Raw genomic sequence first — 16,225 nt, 5'->3', positions numbered from 1 at the left:
TTGCTAAGGAAATAACATAGCAAAATGTTTCAAACTTAAGAAAAATAGATCACTAAAATAGTATCATGCTTCTTAGATTATAAATGGGACCGATTCACTCAAATGATAACAGGAAAAATAGAATGAGTTTCATTCAATCAAAAAATATAAGTAGGCCAGGCACAGTAGATCAAGCCTCTAAACCAGCATTCTGGGAGGCAGAGGTGGAAGAATTGCTTAAGGTCAGGAGTTCAAGACCAGTCTGAGCAACACAGCAAGATCCCATCAGTACAAATTTATACATATATACACACATATATATGTGTATATGTGTGTGTATATGTATATATACACACATACATACATACATACATATATTCACACACACACACATATATATATAAATTTTCTCTTTGTTTATCTAAGTTAGAAAAAAAAAATTTTTTGAGATAGGATCAAAAGAGATCGGCTACTGCACTCCAGCCTGGAAGACAAAGCAAGACTCCATCTCATTAAAAAAACAAAAAAAGAAAAAAGAAAAACGAACTGCATCAAAAATAAACTCAAAAGCTAAATTTGGGTCCACTGAGAGGTAACATTCTATTTTGTTTATTATTTGGACCATATATCATTTACATTCCTTTTATATTCTAAGGTTTCATGTTCACATTTCATATATGATTCTCAAACTCCATATAGCTTGATTTTTGTTTTGTTTTTACAGACAGGCTCTTACCCTGTCATCCAGACTGGAATGCAGTGGCATGATCATAGCTCACTGCAGCTTCAAACTCCTCAGCTCAAGCGATCCTCCCACTTTAGCCTCCCAAAACTGAGAATACTGGTGTATGACCATGCCTGGCTAATTTTTTTTTATTTATTTTTGAGACAGAGGTTCGCTCTCGTTGCCCAAGCTGGAGTGCAATGGCGCAATCTCGGCTTACCACAACCTCCACCTCCCGGGTTCAAGTGATTCTCCTGCCTCAGCCTCCCGAGTAGCTGGGATTACAGGCATGTGCCACCACGGCCAGCTAATTTTGTATTTTTTGTAGAGATGGGGTTTTTCCATGTTGGTCAGGCTGGTCTCGAACTCTCGACCTCAGGTGATCCGCATGCCTTGGCCTCCCAAAGTGCTGGGATTCTAGGCGTGAGCCACCGCGCCTGGCCTAATTTTTTATTTTTTTGTACAGATGGCTCCTCATTATGCTGCCTAGGCTGGTCTCAAACTCTTGACCTCAAGCAATCCTCTTGGGTTGGTCTCCCGAAGTGCTGGGATTACAGGAGTGAGCCACTGCACTGAGCCTATATAATTTGGTTTTTGAAAATCCAATTTGACAATATCCATCTTTTAATAAGATGGTTTAGCCCCTTTAACTGTATTAAGATTTCTAAAATATCTGGATTGGTTTTCTCTTTTTCACTTAAGAGTTTCCAGTTGTTCTAATTTTTACCTGCCTTTCCCCACTTTTTCATTTTTTTTTTTTTTTTGAGATGGAGTCTCGCTCTTGTCACCCAGGCTGGAGTACAGTAGTGCGATCTCTGCTCACTCCAACATCTGCTGCTCCGGTTCAAGCTTCTCCTGCCTCAGCTTCCTGAATAGCTGGGATTACAGGCATCCGCCACCACACCCGGCTAATTTTTGTACTTTTAGTAGAGACGGCGTTTCGCCATGTTGGTCAGTCTGGTCTCGAACTCCTGACCTCAGGTGACCAACCCGCCTCGGCCTCCCAAAGTGGTGGGATTACAGGCCTGAGCCACCAAGCCCGACCTCATTTTTTTTTTTTTTAGTCTAATCCAATACATTTAATTTTTTTCTTTTCCATTTTCTTCTTTTTAAAAGTTTAGAAGTTACACGTATTACTTTCTTTTAGCATTTACTCATTACATGTTACCATTTATATTTAATGCAACATTATTTCTTCTTAACAATGAAAGGAATTTAGAGGCCAGGCGCAGTGGCTCACACCTGTAATCCCAGCACTTTGGGAGGCCAAGGGGGCAGATTACTTGAGGCCAGGAGTTTGAGACCAGCTTGGCCAACATGGCAAAACCCCATCTCTACTAAAAATACAAAAATTAGTCAGGCGTGGTGATACACACCTGTGGTCCCAACTACTAGGGAGGCTGAGGTATGAGAATCTCTGAGCTGGGAGGCAGAGGCTGCATTGAGCCAAGATTGCACCACTGCACTCTAGCCTGTGAGACTGACAGAGGCTGTCTCAAAAAAAAAAAAGAAAGAAAGAAAGGAAAAAAAAAAAGGATTTTAGAACACAATTCAGATCAACTGGTAACTGATTCACATGTTGGGTCATTTTTCAGTATTTTATTTTTATTGTTTTATATCCAACTAGGCATCATTACTATTTTATACAAAGAATATTTGTTTAAATTTATGTGTCTATCTCTTATTTCTTCCCAAAACTGTTTCTCCCCATTTTCTCCCATCCAGTTAATGGTATCAACACACAGCCAGTGCCTCAGCATAAAACCTTTGAGATCATGCTTATTATCTTTTTCTTATACCCATAATCCAATTTAGCAGCAAATTCTGTTTTGGCTACAACTTCCGAATATATCAGCACCTCAGCGAGCAGTCTGTCTGACAGCATCTCTCACATGCTCCCCATCACCCCTTGACTTCCACCCAGCCCGGCTCACTGCTGTCCTGCATACATGACACTCTGGCCTAAGGTTCACAGCACAGGGTATACCATCTGGCCAGAATACTCCACTGACACACAATTCAAATCTGTGTTTATTAAACTACTGACTTCAAAAAGGCCCTTGCATAAAGCGCACACTACATCTCATTCTCTTCTACCAATAGAACACAGCCATGGTGTTAGAGCTATATCTCTAACACAGATGGAATTGCCAACATCGTAGCTGCCAAATTAATACATATTGAATAAATACATAATATATGATGAAAAGAAGATAACTGAAATTGATATAGAAGGAAGAGTCAAATGACATTCATTTGACTAAACTGAGAGAGGCAAGGATTAAGTTTTGGAAGAAAACAAAGACCATTTAGCTGTTATCTGCTAGTGTGTAATAATATATACATCTGAGGCAAGCAGGCCAGCTCTTCTTAGTCACTTCCAAAGTTCTGGTAACTCTAAAAACATATCTCTGGAAAATTTCAAAGATGTCAATATGTGAAGTATCTCCCTAGGATCAAATTTCTCCCTGGGCTTATAGCTTCCTATATACTTATTAACTCACCTAGGTGGCTCTGACTTGGGGACTCTTCCTCTAATATCCACAGCACCTCTCCACGCTCCAACTTGCAAACCACCTCTGGTTTGGTAATGCAATATCCTATGAATGAAAATGACACAGGACGTGGGCCAGATAGCCTGCGGAGGACAAAGGTGTGCCTGCACAAAAATAGGTCCACTTGAGCATTTCATTACAGAAAACACCACAGATATCCTTTACAGTGCCCAAAAGGGATCAATCAAGCTTCAACTCCTGAGTCTCAAGCCTTTAACTCAAAATCATACAAAGAAACCATCTGTAATCAGCAGCTAAAAAGGAAATAAATGTTATTTGGAGCTGCAAATTACACAATCCTTACCCACTGAGAGGAGGAGGCTGTAGTTCTCCAGCATCACATCTCTGTACAGGGTCCTCTGAGCAGGGTCCAGATGCTGCCACTCCTCCTGGGTGAAGCCCACAGCCACATCACTGAAGGACACTGATCCCTAGAACAGTACATTTGTTTTCATTCTACAGTGATCAGAAGTGGAGAGCACATAATATGTGTGAGATCTAACACCTTGTCATGTTCACTGTTGATAGTTGAAGAGAAAATGCTACATAGGATGCCTACTATTAATATCATACATTGTAGGAAAATGAGAAATCCTGGTATGAGGACTCTGCCAGTATATTAATTGGTTTTGTTTTTTTTTTTTTCCAGACGGGGTCTTGCGCTATCACTCAGGCTAGAGTGCTGTGGCATGATCACAACTCACTGCAACCTTGACCACTGGGGCACAAGCAATTCTGCCACCTCAGCCTCCCAAGTAGCTGGGACAACAGGCATGCACCACCACACCCAGCTAATTGTTTGTTTGTAGAGACAAGGTCTCACCATGTTGCCCAGGCTGGTCTTGAACTCCAGGCTCAAGCGATCCTCCTGCCCTGGCCTCCCAAAGTGCTGGGATTACAGAAGTGAACCACTAGGCCCGGCCTACTTTCTTAATTCATACAAAAATTATATGAGGTCCCACTAGTGATAGATGCAGGAAGCAGATAAGGGAGGGTCCCCGGAGAATCTCCGACCAATCCCACAAGTGTTTACATCAGATGCTTTTCTGCAGATAAGGGAATCTGCCCAGGGTCTTGTCTGCACATGCCTGCAACAGACTGGGGACCCACCTGCGCACTGGGAGAATGAGGTGGAGGCAGGGGAAGTTGGCGCCTTGTGCAGCGGGGAGGAGCCTGGCCTCTTAAGATACTGTGTGGTGGCCTGGTATTCAATCTGTGAGGAGGCAGCCTTTTAGCAGAATTGATTTTTAAAAAAAAAAAAAATTGATTGAAAAAGAAACCTAGGCTGACTGTGGTGGCTCACGCCTGTAATCCCAGCACTTTGGGTGGCCAAGGCAGGCAGATCACTTGAGGTCAGAAGTTCAAGACCAGCCTGGCCAATGTGGTGAAACCCTGTCTCTATTAAAAATACAAAAATCAGTCAAGCTTGGTGGTGCACACCTGTAATTACGGCTACTGGGGAGGCTGAGACAGGAGAATCACTTGAACCTGGGAGGTGGAGGTTGCAGTGAGCCAAGATCACGCCACTGCACTCCAGCCTGGGTGACAGAGCTAGACTCTGTCTCAAAAAATAGATAATAAATCATTTTTCCTTTTAGAGGCCAGGTCTTGCTGTTTTGCCCATGCTGGAGTACATTCACAGGCATGATCATCGCACACTACAGCCTCAAATTCCTGGGCTCAAGCAATACTCCTGCCTCAGCCTCCCAAGTACCTGGGGCTCCAGGCATGTCACCCAGGCTGTAGTGCAATGGCACGATCTCAGCTTACCGCAACCTCCACCTCCCAGGTTCAAGCAATTCTCCTGCTTCAGCCTCCTGAGTAGCTGGGGTTACAGGGGCGCACCACCACGCCTGGCTCATTTTTGTATTTTTAGTAGAGACGGGGTTTCATCATGTTGGTTAGGCTCATCTCAAACTCCTGACCTCGGCCACCTCAGCCTCCCATAAGTGCTAGGATTACAGGCTTGAGCCACCGCACCCAGCCCCTGCTCTTTTTTTTTTTTTTTTTTGAAACACGGTCTTGTTCTGTCACCCAGGCTGGAATGCGGTGGCACAAACACAGCTCACTGCAGCTTTGACCTCCTGGGCTCAAGCAATCTTCTTACCTCAGCCTCCTGAGTAGCTAGGACTACAGATGCATACCACCATCCCCAGTTAATTTTTTTGTCTTTGCACAGAGACAAGGTTTCACCATGTTGCCCAGGTTAGTCTCTAACTCCTGGGCTCTAGCAATCTGCTTGCCTTAGCCTCCCAAAGTACTGCAATTACAGGCATAAGTCGCTGCATCGGGCTGATTTTTAAATTTTTGGAGAAATGGGGTCTCACTATGTTACCCAGGTTGGTCTCAAACTCCTGGGCTCAAGTGATCCTCCCACCTCAAGCCTCCCAAAGTGTTGTGATTACAGGCATAAGCCACCTTGCCCAGCCTGGCTGTTGTACTTAAGTTGCTTTTATAAAAGGTGGAGAAGGTAAGTTGATGTTTGGGTCTGGGGGAAAAAAAAAGGCCTGTAATCCCAGCTACTCAAGAGGCTGAGGCAGGAGAATCGCTTGAACCTGGGAGGTGGAGGTTGCAGTGAGCCAAGATCGCACCATTGCACTCCACCCTGGGCAACAGAGCAAGACTCTGTCTCAAAAAAAAAAAAAAGAAAAAGAAAAAGAAAAAAAGGTGAAGGAGATCCACTGAATTTCTATTTAAAAGGCAAAAAAGGGGCCGGGCACGGTGGCTCACACCTGTAATCTCAGCACTTTGGGAGGCTGAGGTGGGCGGATCATGAGGTCAGGAGTTCAAGACCAGCCTGGCCAACATGGTGAAACCCTGTCTCCACTAAAAATACAAAAATTAGCTGGGCATTGGTGGCGCATGCCTGTAATCCCAGCTACTCGGGAGGCTGAGGCAGGAGAATTGCTTGAACCAGGACCCGGGAGGTGGAGGTTGCAGTGAGCCAAGATTGTGACACTGCACTCCAGCCTGGGCTACAGAGAGAGACTCCATCTCAAAAAAAGAAGAAAAAAAAAAGGGGTGAGGGGAGGGTGGGTGCGGTGGCTCGAGGCCTCTCATCCCAGCACTTTGGGAGGCCAAGGTGGGCAGATCACGAGGTCAGCAGATCGAGACCATCCTGTCTAACACGGTGAAACCCTGTTTCTACTGAAAATACAAAAAATTAGCCAGGCATGGTGGCGGGCACCTGTAATCCCAGCTACTCAGGAGGCTGAGGCAGGAGAATGGCGTGAACCCAGGAGGAGGAGCTTGCAGTGAGCTGAGATCGCGCCACTGCACTCCAGCCTGGGCGACAGAGCAAGACTCCATCTCAAAAAAAAGAAAAAAGGGAAAAAAGGATGTCAAAAACAAAAATTATAAATGGGCTTGTCTTGCTAGATATTACTGTTTATTATGAACTTCTCTAATAAAAAGAAAAATACTCCATTGAAAAGAAAAAGTCCCAAAACAGAGTTAAATAGTGTCCTATGCCAGGCGCAGTGGCTCACACCTCTAGTCCCAGCACTTTGGGAGGCCGAAACGGGCAGATCACCTGAGGTCAGGAGTTCCCTGGCCAACATGGTGAAACCCCATATCTACTAATAATACAAAAAAATTAGACAGGCATGGCTACTCGGGAGGCTGAGGCAGGAGAATCGCTTGAACCTGGGAGGCAGAGGTTGCAGTGAGCCGAGATCACGCCATTGCACTCCAGTCTGGGGGTACAAGAGGGAAACTCTATCTCAAAAAAAAAAAAAAAGTGTCCTAATATATGGTAAAGTCACCATATACAAAGGATGATCAACCTTTTTTTTTTTTTTTTTTGAGACAGAGTCTCGCTTTGTCACACAGACTGGAGTGCAGTGGCACAAACATGGCTCACTGCAACCTCTACCTCCCAGGCTCAAGTGATCCTCCCGCCTCAGCCTCCCAAAGTGCTAGGATTACAGGCATGAGCCACTGCACCCACCCAGCCAATGATCAACTTATTAAATATGGTTGACATAATTATAAATGCTTATAAATTATAAATCCTTTATAAATTATAACAGAATAAGTTGGAAGGCTCCCTAGGAAACATACTCCAGGAAAAGGGCACATTCGGTACAAAGACAAAGGTGGTGTTATGCCTGGTACATCCAGCAAGAAGGCAAGTCGAGCTGGAACATAGTGATCAAGAGGCTGAGAAGGAAGTGAAGTCAGAGATGTAATGAATCACATAACCCACTGGTGGAACTTTGGCTTTTACTCAGTGAAAAATGTAGATGTCGGGCAGAGGATTGGCGTTTAGCAACCTGACTCTTCCTACAGGCACTCTAAGTGCTATGCCAGAGGCCAAGGTCTGAGCGGCAGCAAGACTGCTCTGCAACTTGCTGTAATCCAGGCAAAAGATGTCATAGAGAGGATTGCAAGAGGTCAGACTCTGTGGATATATTCTGGATGTATGCCCCAGAGGTTTTTCTGACAAATAAGATGTGTAAGACAAGAAAAAAACAGGTCAAAAATAATTCCAAGGGGTCTGCTATCAAACAAGAAGGGGAAGGAATGCTCCAGAGGTTGTGGGTTTGGGAGAGAAAATCCAAGAGGCCAGTTTTAATCATGTTGAGCTTGGGTCTATAAAATACTCAAGCAGAGATGCAGAGTAGACTGTTAACATATGCATCTGAAGTGTAAGAAGAAATCTGAGCTGGAGAGATTACCAGGAGGGATCAGGCCCCAGAGAGTACTGCTGACAAAACATTGCCAAGGGAGAGGCCTCGGCCAGAAAAAGTACAAGTGATAACAAACGGAGGCAGCCAAATGCCAAAGTAAATAGGGGCAGGTCCCCAGTGAAACCTCCAAGCCAAAGATAGTTTAAAGCCTGAAAGCTAAGATACAAGTTAAATGCTCGGACCAGACTAAGAACTTATCTTCCTCTTTGGCATGCTTTCCTCTAATCCCCACTCTTCACCTATTTTATATATAGCTACCCTTTCCTAATTGGTTTTCTACACTGCTATGCCCACCATCGAGTGGTGTCTTCACTTTAACGTTTTTTGCATACTCACAAACCAGTGAGCACACACTCTCCATTCTGAGTGCTATAAAGAAAGACCCCAGACTCAGTCAGTAGAGGGGGAGACAGTTTGACTTCAGAGAGAGACAATTTGACTTCAGAGAGACAGCTTGACTTCAGAGCGATGGCTTGACTTCAGGGAAGGGGCAACCTGACCTCAGGGAAGGCAACCTGCCCTTCCCATCCCCTTTCCAGTTCCCCTCTCTGCTGAGAGCCATTTTCATTGCTCAATAAAATTCTCTGACTTCACCATCCTTCAGTTTGCCCATGTGACATTCTTCTTGGACACCAATGGAGCTTGCTCCTGCCAGTGCCTGGAGCAGCCAGCCAGATCCCGCACTCACTCACGTGCTCCATCCTGAAAGGGGTTGAGCGCAGTGGGCCAAGTAAATGGGACAGCCCTGTCACGAGTCCAACAAAGGGGCCAAGAAAAATCCTGCATCACAATGACCAAGGACTACACATAAACATTCAGAGACAGGAAGAAAAGGAGGAACCAGCAAACGATGAGAGAAGGAAAGTTAAAAGTTAAGGTCGGCAACATGGTGAAACCCGTCTCTACAAAAAAATACAAAAATTAGTGTGGTGGTGCATGCCTGTAGTCCCAACTACTCAAGAGGCTGAGGTGGGAGGATCACTTGAACACCTGAGCCCAGGATGTCAAGGCTGCAGTGAGCTATGATCATGCCACTGTACTCTAGTCTGTGTGACAGTGAGACCCTGTTCAAAAAAGAAAGGGAAAAGTTAAGACAAAGTGCAGTGGCTCTCACCTGTAATCCCAACACTTTGGGAGGTCAAGGTAAGAAAATTGCTTGAGCCCAGGACTTCCACATCAGCCTGGGCAACGTGGCAAATCCCATCTCTACAATAAATAGAAAAATTGCCCGGGTGTGCTGGCTCACGCCTGTAATCCCAGCACTTTGGAAGGCCGAGGCAAGTGGATCATCTGAGGTCGGGAGTACGAGACCAGCCTGACCAACATGGAGAAACCCCATCTCTACTAAAAATACAAAAAAATTAGCCAGGTGTAGTGGCGCATGCCTGTAATCCCAGGTACTCGGGAGGCTGAGGCAGGAGAATCGCTTGAACCTGGGAGGTGGAGGTTGCAATGAGCTGAGATCACGCCATTGCACTCCAGCCTGGGCAACAAAAGCGAAACTCTGTCTCTAAATAAATAAATAGAAAAATTAGCTGGGCATAGTGGCATGCACCTGTAGTCCCAGCTACTCAGGAGGCTAAGGTGGGAGTATCACTGAAGCCCAGGGAGCTCAAGGCTAAAGTGAGCCTTGATGGCACCACTGCACTCCAGCCTGGGCAACAGAGTAAAACACTGTTCCCGCAACCAAAAAAAAATTAAAAGGGAAAGTTAAAAGAGTGTGGTGTCCTGTAAGCCAAGTGAAGAAAGTCAACCAGAAGGGAAAAACACACGCATACCTCAAAGATAAGGTGCATTCAGTTCCAGACCACTGCAATAAAGCAAATGTCACTTGAGTCACACGAGTATGTTGGTTTCCCATGCATGTAAAAGTTATGTTTTCACTATACTATAGTCTGTTAAGTGTGCAATAGCATTATGTCTAGTAAACCAATATACATATCCTAATTTTTTTTTTGGAAGACAGAGTCTTGCTCTGTTGCCCAGGTTGGAGTGCAGTGGTGTGATCTCAGCTCACTGCAACCTCTGCCTCCTGGGTTCAAGAAATTCTCATGCCTCAGTCTCCTGAGTACCTACAATTACAGGAGTACACCACCACGCCCACCTAATTTTTCTATTTTTTGGTAGAGACAGGGTTTCACCATGTTGGCCGGGCTGGTCTCAAACCCTTGGCCTCAAGTGATCCACCCACTTTGGCCTCCCAAAGTGCATGAGCCACCGTGTACAGATAAATCCTAATTTTAAAATACTTCATCGCCTAAAAATGCAGGCCAAGTACATTGGTTCATGCCTGTAATCCCAGCACTTTGGAAGGCTGAAGTGGGAGGATCATTTGAACCAAGAAGCCCAAGATCAGCCTGGGCAACATAAGGGACCCTGTCTCTTATTTATTTAAAAAAATAAATAAATAAATGATGGCCAGGCACAGTGGCTCACGCCTGTAATCCCAGCACTTTAGGAGGCCGAGGCTGGTGGATCACCTGAGGTCAGGAGATTGAGACCAGCCTGGCCGACATGCTGAAAGCCTGTCTCTACAAAAATACAAAAATTAGCCGGGTGTGGTGCACGCCTGTAGTCCCAGGTGCTCAGGAGGCTGAGGCAGGAGAATCGCTTGAATCTGGGAGGCAGAGGTCACAGTGAGCCAAGGTCGCACCACTGCACTCCAGCCTGGGTGAAAGAGCCAGACTATGTCTCAAAAAATAAAGTAAAATAAAAGAAATGCCAACAATCATCTGAGCCTATAGTGAATCATAATCTTTTTGCTGGTAGATGGTCTTGCCTCAATGTTGATGACTGCTAGTGGTTGTTTGCTGAAGGCTGGGATGGCTGTGCAATTTCTTAAAATAAAAGGACAATTAAGTCTGCCACACTGATTGACTCTTCCTTTTCTTTTTTTTTTTTTTTTTTTGAGATAGAGTTTCGCTCTGTAGCCCAGGCTGGAATGCAGTGGCACAATCTCGGCTCACTACAAGCTCCGCCTCCTGGGTTCACACCATTCTCCTGCCTCAGCCTCCCAAGTAGCTGGGACTACAGGCGCCCACCACTACACCCAGCTAATTTTTTGTATTTTTAGTAGAGATGGGGTTTCACCACGTTAGCCAGGATGGTGTCGATCTCCTGACCTCGTGATCCGCCCGCCTCGGCCTCCCAAAGTGCTGGGATTACAGGCGTGAGCCACTGTGCCCGGCCTTTTTTTTTTTTTTTTTTTTTTTTTGAGACAGAGTTTCACTCTTGTTGCCTAGGCTGGAGTGCAATGGCGCGATCTCAGCTCACCACAACCTCTGCCTCCCAGGTTCAAGCAATTATCCTGTCTCAACCTCCCGAGTAGTTGGGATCACAGGCATGTGCCACCATGCCCGGCTAATTTTGTATTTTTAGTAGAGACGGGGTTTCTCCATGTTGGTCAGGCTGGTCTCAAACTCCCGACCTCAGGTGATCCACCTGCCTCAGCCTCCAAAAGTGCTGGGGTTACAGGAATGAGCCATTGTACCTGGCCGACTCTTCCTTTCATGAAAGATTTCTCTGTAACATGAGATGCTGTTTAATTTTACCTATAGTAAAACTTCTTTAAAAATTGGATTCAATCCTCTCAAACCCTGCTGCTGCCTTATTAAGTAAGTTTATGTAAGTCTAAATCCTTTGTTGTCATCTTAACAATGTTCACAGTATCTTCACCAGGAATAGATTCCATCACAAGAAACAATTTTCTTATCTCATGCATAAGAAGCAACTCCTCATCTGTTCAAGTTCTATCATAAGATTGCAGCAATTCACTCACATCTTCAGGCTCCACTTCTAATTCTAGTTATGCTATTTCCACAACTGCAGTGACTTCCTCCACTGAAGACTTGAACCCCTCAAAGTCATCCATAAGGGTTGGATTCAAGTTCGTCCAAATTCCTATTAATGTTGTTAATTGGACCTACTCTCATGAATCGTAAATGGTCTTAGTGGCATCTTGAGCAGTGAATCCATTCCAGAAGGTTTTCAATTTACTTTGCCCAGATCCATCAGAGGAATCACTATCCATGGCAGATATAGCCTTACAAATTTCTTTCTTTTTTTTTTTTTCTGAGATAGAGTCTCATTCTGTTGCCTATGCTGGAGTGCAGTGGCACAATCTCGGCTCACTGCAACCTCTGCCTTCCAGGTTCAAGCGATTCTCCTGCCCCAGCCTCCCAAGTAGCTGGGATTATAGGTATGCACCACCACGCCCAGCTAATTTTTGTATTTTTAGTAGAGACAAGGTTTCACCATGTTTGCCAGGCTGGTCTCAAACTCCTGACCTGAGGTGATCCACCAGCCTCGGCCTCCCAAAGTGCTGGGATTATAGGCATGAGTCACCACGCCTGGCCACAAATTTATTTCTTAAATAATAAAAGTTGAAGGTCGGGCGCAGTGGCTCACACCTGCAATAACAGCACTTTGGAAGGCCGAGGCAGGCGGATCACAAGGTCAGGAGTTTGAGACCAGCCTGGCCAATATGGTGAAACCCTGTCTCTACTAAAAATACAAAAATTAGCCGGGCATGGTGGCGTGCGCCTGTAGTCCCAGCTAGTCGGGAGGCTGAGGCAGAAGAATCACTTGAACCCGCGAGGCGGAGGTTGCAGTGAGCTGAGATCGTGCCACTGCACTCCAGCCTGGGCGACACAGCAGGACTCCATCTCAAAAAAAGAAAAATAAAAAATAAAACTTGAAAGTCAAAATTACTCCTTGGCCGGGCACAGCGGCTCATGCTTATAATCCTAGCACTTTGGGAGGCTGAGGCAGGCAGATCACTTGAGGACAAGAGTTCAAGACCAGCCTGGCCAACATGATGAAACCCCATCTCTACCAAAAAAAACACAAAACAATTAGCTGGGTGCGGCAGCAGGCACTTGTAATCTCAGCTACTGAGGAGGCTGAGGCAGGAGAATCGCCAAACCTAGGAGGCGGAGGTTGCAGTGAGCCGAGATCACGCCATTGTAATCCAGCCTGGACAACAAGAGCGAAACTCTGTCTCAAAAAAAAATTACTCCTTGATCCATGGGCTGTAGAATGGATGCATGCTAGTAAGCATGAAAACATTAATTTCATACCTCATAGCTCTTATGTGACTAGCTTGTCAATGAGCAGTAACATTTTGAAAGAAATATTTTTTTCTGAACATTAGGACTCAATAATTTGTTTAAAATAATCAGTAAACCAGCTGGGCGTGGTGACTCACGCCTGTAATCCCAGCACTAAGGGATGCTGAGGCGGGTGGATCACAAGGTCAGGAGTTGGAGACCAGCCTGACAAACATGGTGAAACCCCGTCTCTACTAATAATACAAAAATTAGCCAGGTGTGGTGGTGCACACCTGTAATCCCAGCTACTCGGGAGGCTGAGGCAGGAGAATCACTTGAACCCAGGAGGCGGAGGTTGCAGTGAGCCGAGATCACACCACTGTACTCCAGCCTGGGCGACAAAGCAAGACTCCACCTCAAAAAAAAAAAAAAAAGGAAAAAGAAAAGAAAAAAAAAATTCAGTAAACCATGCTATAAACAAATATGCCAGCCAGGCACAGTAGCTCACGCCTGTAATCCTAGTACTTTGGGAGGCCGAGACGGGTAGATCACCTGAGATCAGGAGTTCAAGACCAGCCTGGCCAACATGGTGAAACCCTGTCTCTACTAAAAATACAAAAAATTAGCCGGGCATGGTGGCACACACCTGTAATCCCAGCTACTCAGGAGGCTGAGACAGAAGAATCACTTGAACCAGGAGGCAGAGGTTTCAGTGAGCCGAGATTGTGCCACTGCACTCCAGCCTGGGTGACACAGTGAGACTTTGTCTCAAAACAAAAACAAAAAAGAAAAAAAAAGTTTTCCTTTGCATTTACATTTGGGCTGTTTGGCACAAGAGGCCTAATTTGGTCCTGTCTTGGCTTTTGATATATGCCTTCCTCATTAAGCTTAATTATTTCTAGCTTCTGATTTAAAGTGAGAAATGTATGACTCTTCCTCTCACTTGAACACTGAGAGGCCACTGCAGGGTAGTTAACTATCCTAATTTCAATATTGTTGTGTCTCAAGGAACAGGGAGGCCAGAGGAAAGGGAGAGAGAAAGGGGAACAGCCAGTCAGTGAAGCAGTCAGAACACAGGCAACATTTGTTAATTTTAACCATCTTATATACGGTCAAAACAATTACAATAATAATAACAGAAATCACAGATCACAGATCGCCATAATAGATAATAAAAAAAAGTCTGAAATAGTGCAAGAATTACCAAAATGTGACCCAGAGACACAACATGAGCACATGTTTAAAAAAAAAAAAAAAAAGAAAAACAGTTGTGAGGCTAGGTGAGGTGCCTCATGCCTACAGTCCCAGGGCTCTGGGGGACCAAGGTGGGAAGATCACTTGATGCCAGGAGTTCAAGACCAACTTGGGCAACATAGTGAGACCACGTTTCCACCAAAAAAAAAAAATTTTTTTCTTTTTTTTGAGACAGTGTTTCGCTCTGAAACCCAGACTGCAATGCAGTGGCATGATCTCGGCTCACTGCAACCTTAGCCTCCCAGGTTCAAGCAATTGTCCTGCCTCAGCCTCCCGAGTAGCTAGACTACAAGTGTGCACCACCACGCCTGGCTAATTTTTATATTTTTAGTAGAGACGGGGTTTCGCCATGTTGGCCAGGCTGGTCTCAAACTACCAACATCAGGTGATCCACCTGCCTTGGCTTCCCAAAGTGCTGGGATTACAGGCATGAGCCATCCGCCTGGCCCAAAAAGAAAAAAAAATTTTTTTTTGAGATGGAGTTTTGCTCTCGTTGCCCAAGCTGGATTGCAATGGTGTGAACTCGGCTCACCGCAACCTCTGCCTCCTGGGTTCAAGCAATTCTCCTGCCACAGCCTCCTGAGCAGCTGGGATTACAGGCATGCGCCACCACACCCAGCTAATTTTGTATTTTTAGTAGAGACGGGGTTTCTCCATGTTGGTCAGGCTGGTCTCAAACTCCCGACCTCAGTTGATCCACCCACCTCGGCATCCCCAAGTGCTGGGATTACAGACATGAGCCACTGCACCTGGCCAAAAAAAATTTTTTTAATTAGCCAGGCATAGCCAGGCATGGCTGTGGTCCCAGCTACTCAGGGGGCTGAGGCAGGAGGATCCCCTGAGTCGAAGAGTTCAAGGTTACAACGAGCTAAGATCATGCCACTGCACTCCAGCCTGGGTGACAACATGAGACCCCTGTCTCTATAAAGAAAAAAAAAAAGGCCGGATGCGGTGACTCATGCCTGTAATCCCAGCACTTCAAGAGGCTGAGGCAGGTGGATCACGAGGTCAAGAGATTGTGACCATCCTGGCCAACATGGTGAAACCCCACCTCTACTAAAAATACAAAAATTAGCTGGGTATGGTGGTGCACACCTGTAGTCCCAGCTACTCGGGAGGCTGAGGCAGGTGAGTCACTTGAACCCAGGAGGCCAAGGTTGCAGTGACCTGAGATCACGCCACTGCACCCTAGCCTGGTGACAGAGGGAGACTCTGTCTCAAAAAAAAAAAAAATGGTGTCTACAGATTTGCTCAATGCTGGGTTTCCACAAACTTTTAATTGTTAAAAAAAGAAAAAAAAGCACAATATCTGCAAAGTACATTAAAGCAAGGGACAATAAAACGAGGTGTGCCTGTAATCAATGATATCAATATGGCTAGAAAGCCACGTAAGAGGGGCCAGGCATAGTAGCTCAACCCTATAATCCCAGCACTTTGGGAGGCAGAGGTTGCAGTGATCTGGGGTCGCGCCACTGCACTCCAGCCTGGGCAACAGAGCAAGACTCCATCTCAAAAACAAACAAACAAACAAACAGAAAGAGTAATTCACTAGACAATTTTTTAAAAACAAAGACATGTTAAGAGGAAGACTGAAGATTTTACCACTAGAGGTCACTGCTGACCTTAACTAAAAGGACTGGGATAGAATTAAGGCTTTGAGTTCACTACAGACCAACCTTGGAGATAAAGAGACAAAAAGCAAAGTAAACTGTGAACAATTTTTGGTCTGAATGGGGTTATGTGAACTAGTGTGTGTGAGACATAGCTTTGCCCTGGAACAAACACACCTGCCACCCACCTGGGGATGACAAATGACAAGGTAGAAAGAAACAACTAGGACTTGTATCAAGTTCTAAAGGATAATTTCCCTAATATAAAGAAATTAAATCTATAATTTTAAAATTATTCATAAAGAAAAGCCAGACCCTAGAAAAATTCACTGCTGCAATTTTACAAGCAATTAAGGAATAAATA

The 16,225-nt window shown here is 45.1% G+C and overlaps 1 protein-coding gene across 5 annotated transcripts in view; it reads right to left on the bottom strand.

Moving 5' to 3' along the window:
• The window catches only part of ZNF487 (zinc finger protein 487), an 86,091-nt gene that overhangs the window by 46,570 nt on the left and 23,296 nt on the right, over positions 1–16,225 (bottom strand). For 3 of the 5 annotated variants that reach the window (XM_054523276.2, XM_054523278.2, XM_054523277.2), the window contains 2 exons: positions 3,563–3,689; positions 3,208–3,303 (listed from right to left, as the gene is read on the bottom strand). In XM_054523276.2, coding sequence (XP_054379251.1) covers positions 3,208–3,303; positions 3,563–3,596 — 130 coding nt within the window. In that variant the 5' untranslated portion in view covers positions 3,597–3,689. Of the gene's footprint in view, positions 1–3,207; positions 3,304–3,562; positions 3,715–16,225 lie in introns of those variants that run through there. The other 2 variants (XM_063727544.1, XM_054523281.2) reach the window with 2 other exon arrangements.

The sequence above is a fragment of the Pongo abelii genome, chromosome 8 (genome assembly GCF_028885655.2).
Source record: "Pongo abelii isolate AG06213 chromosome 8, NHGRI_mPonAbe1-v2.0_pri, whole genome shotgun sequence".
Lineage (NCBI taxonomy): Eukaryota > Metazoa > Chordata > Mammalia > Primates > Hominidae > Pongo > Pongo abelii.
The sequence above is the reverse complement of the archived record's forward strand: the minus strand, read 5'-3'. Positions and strand labels throughout refer to the sequence as shown.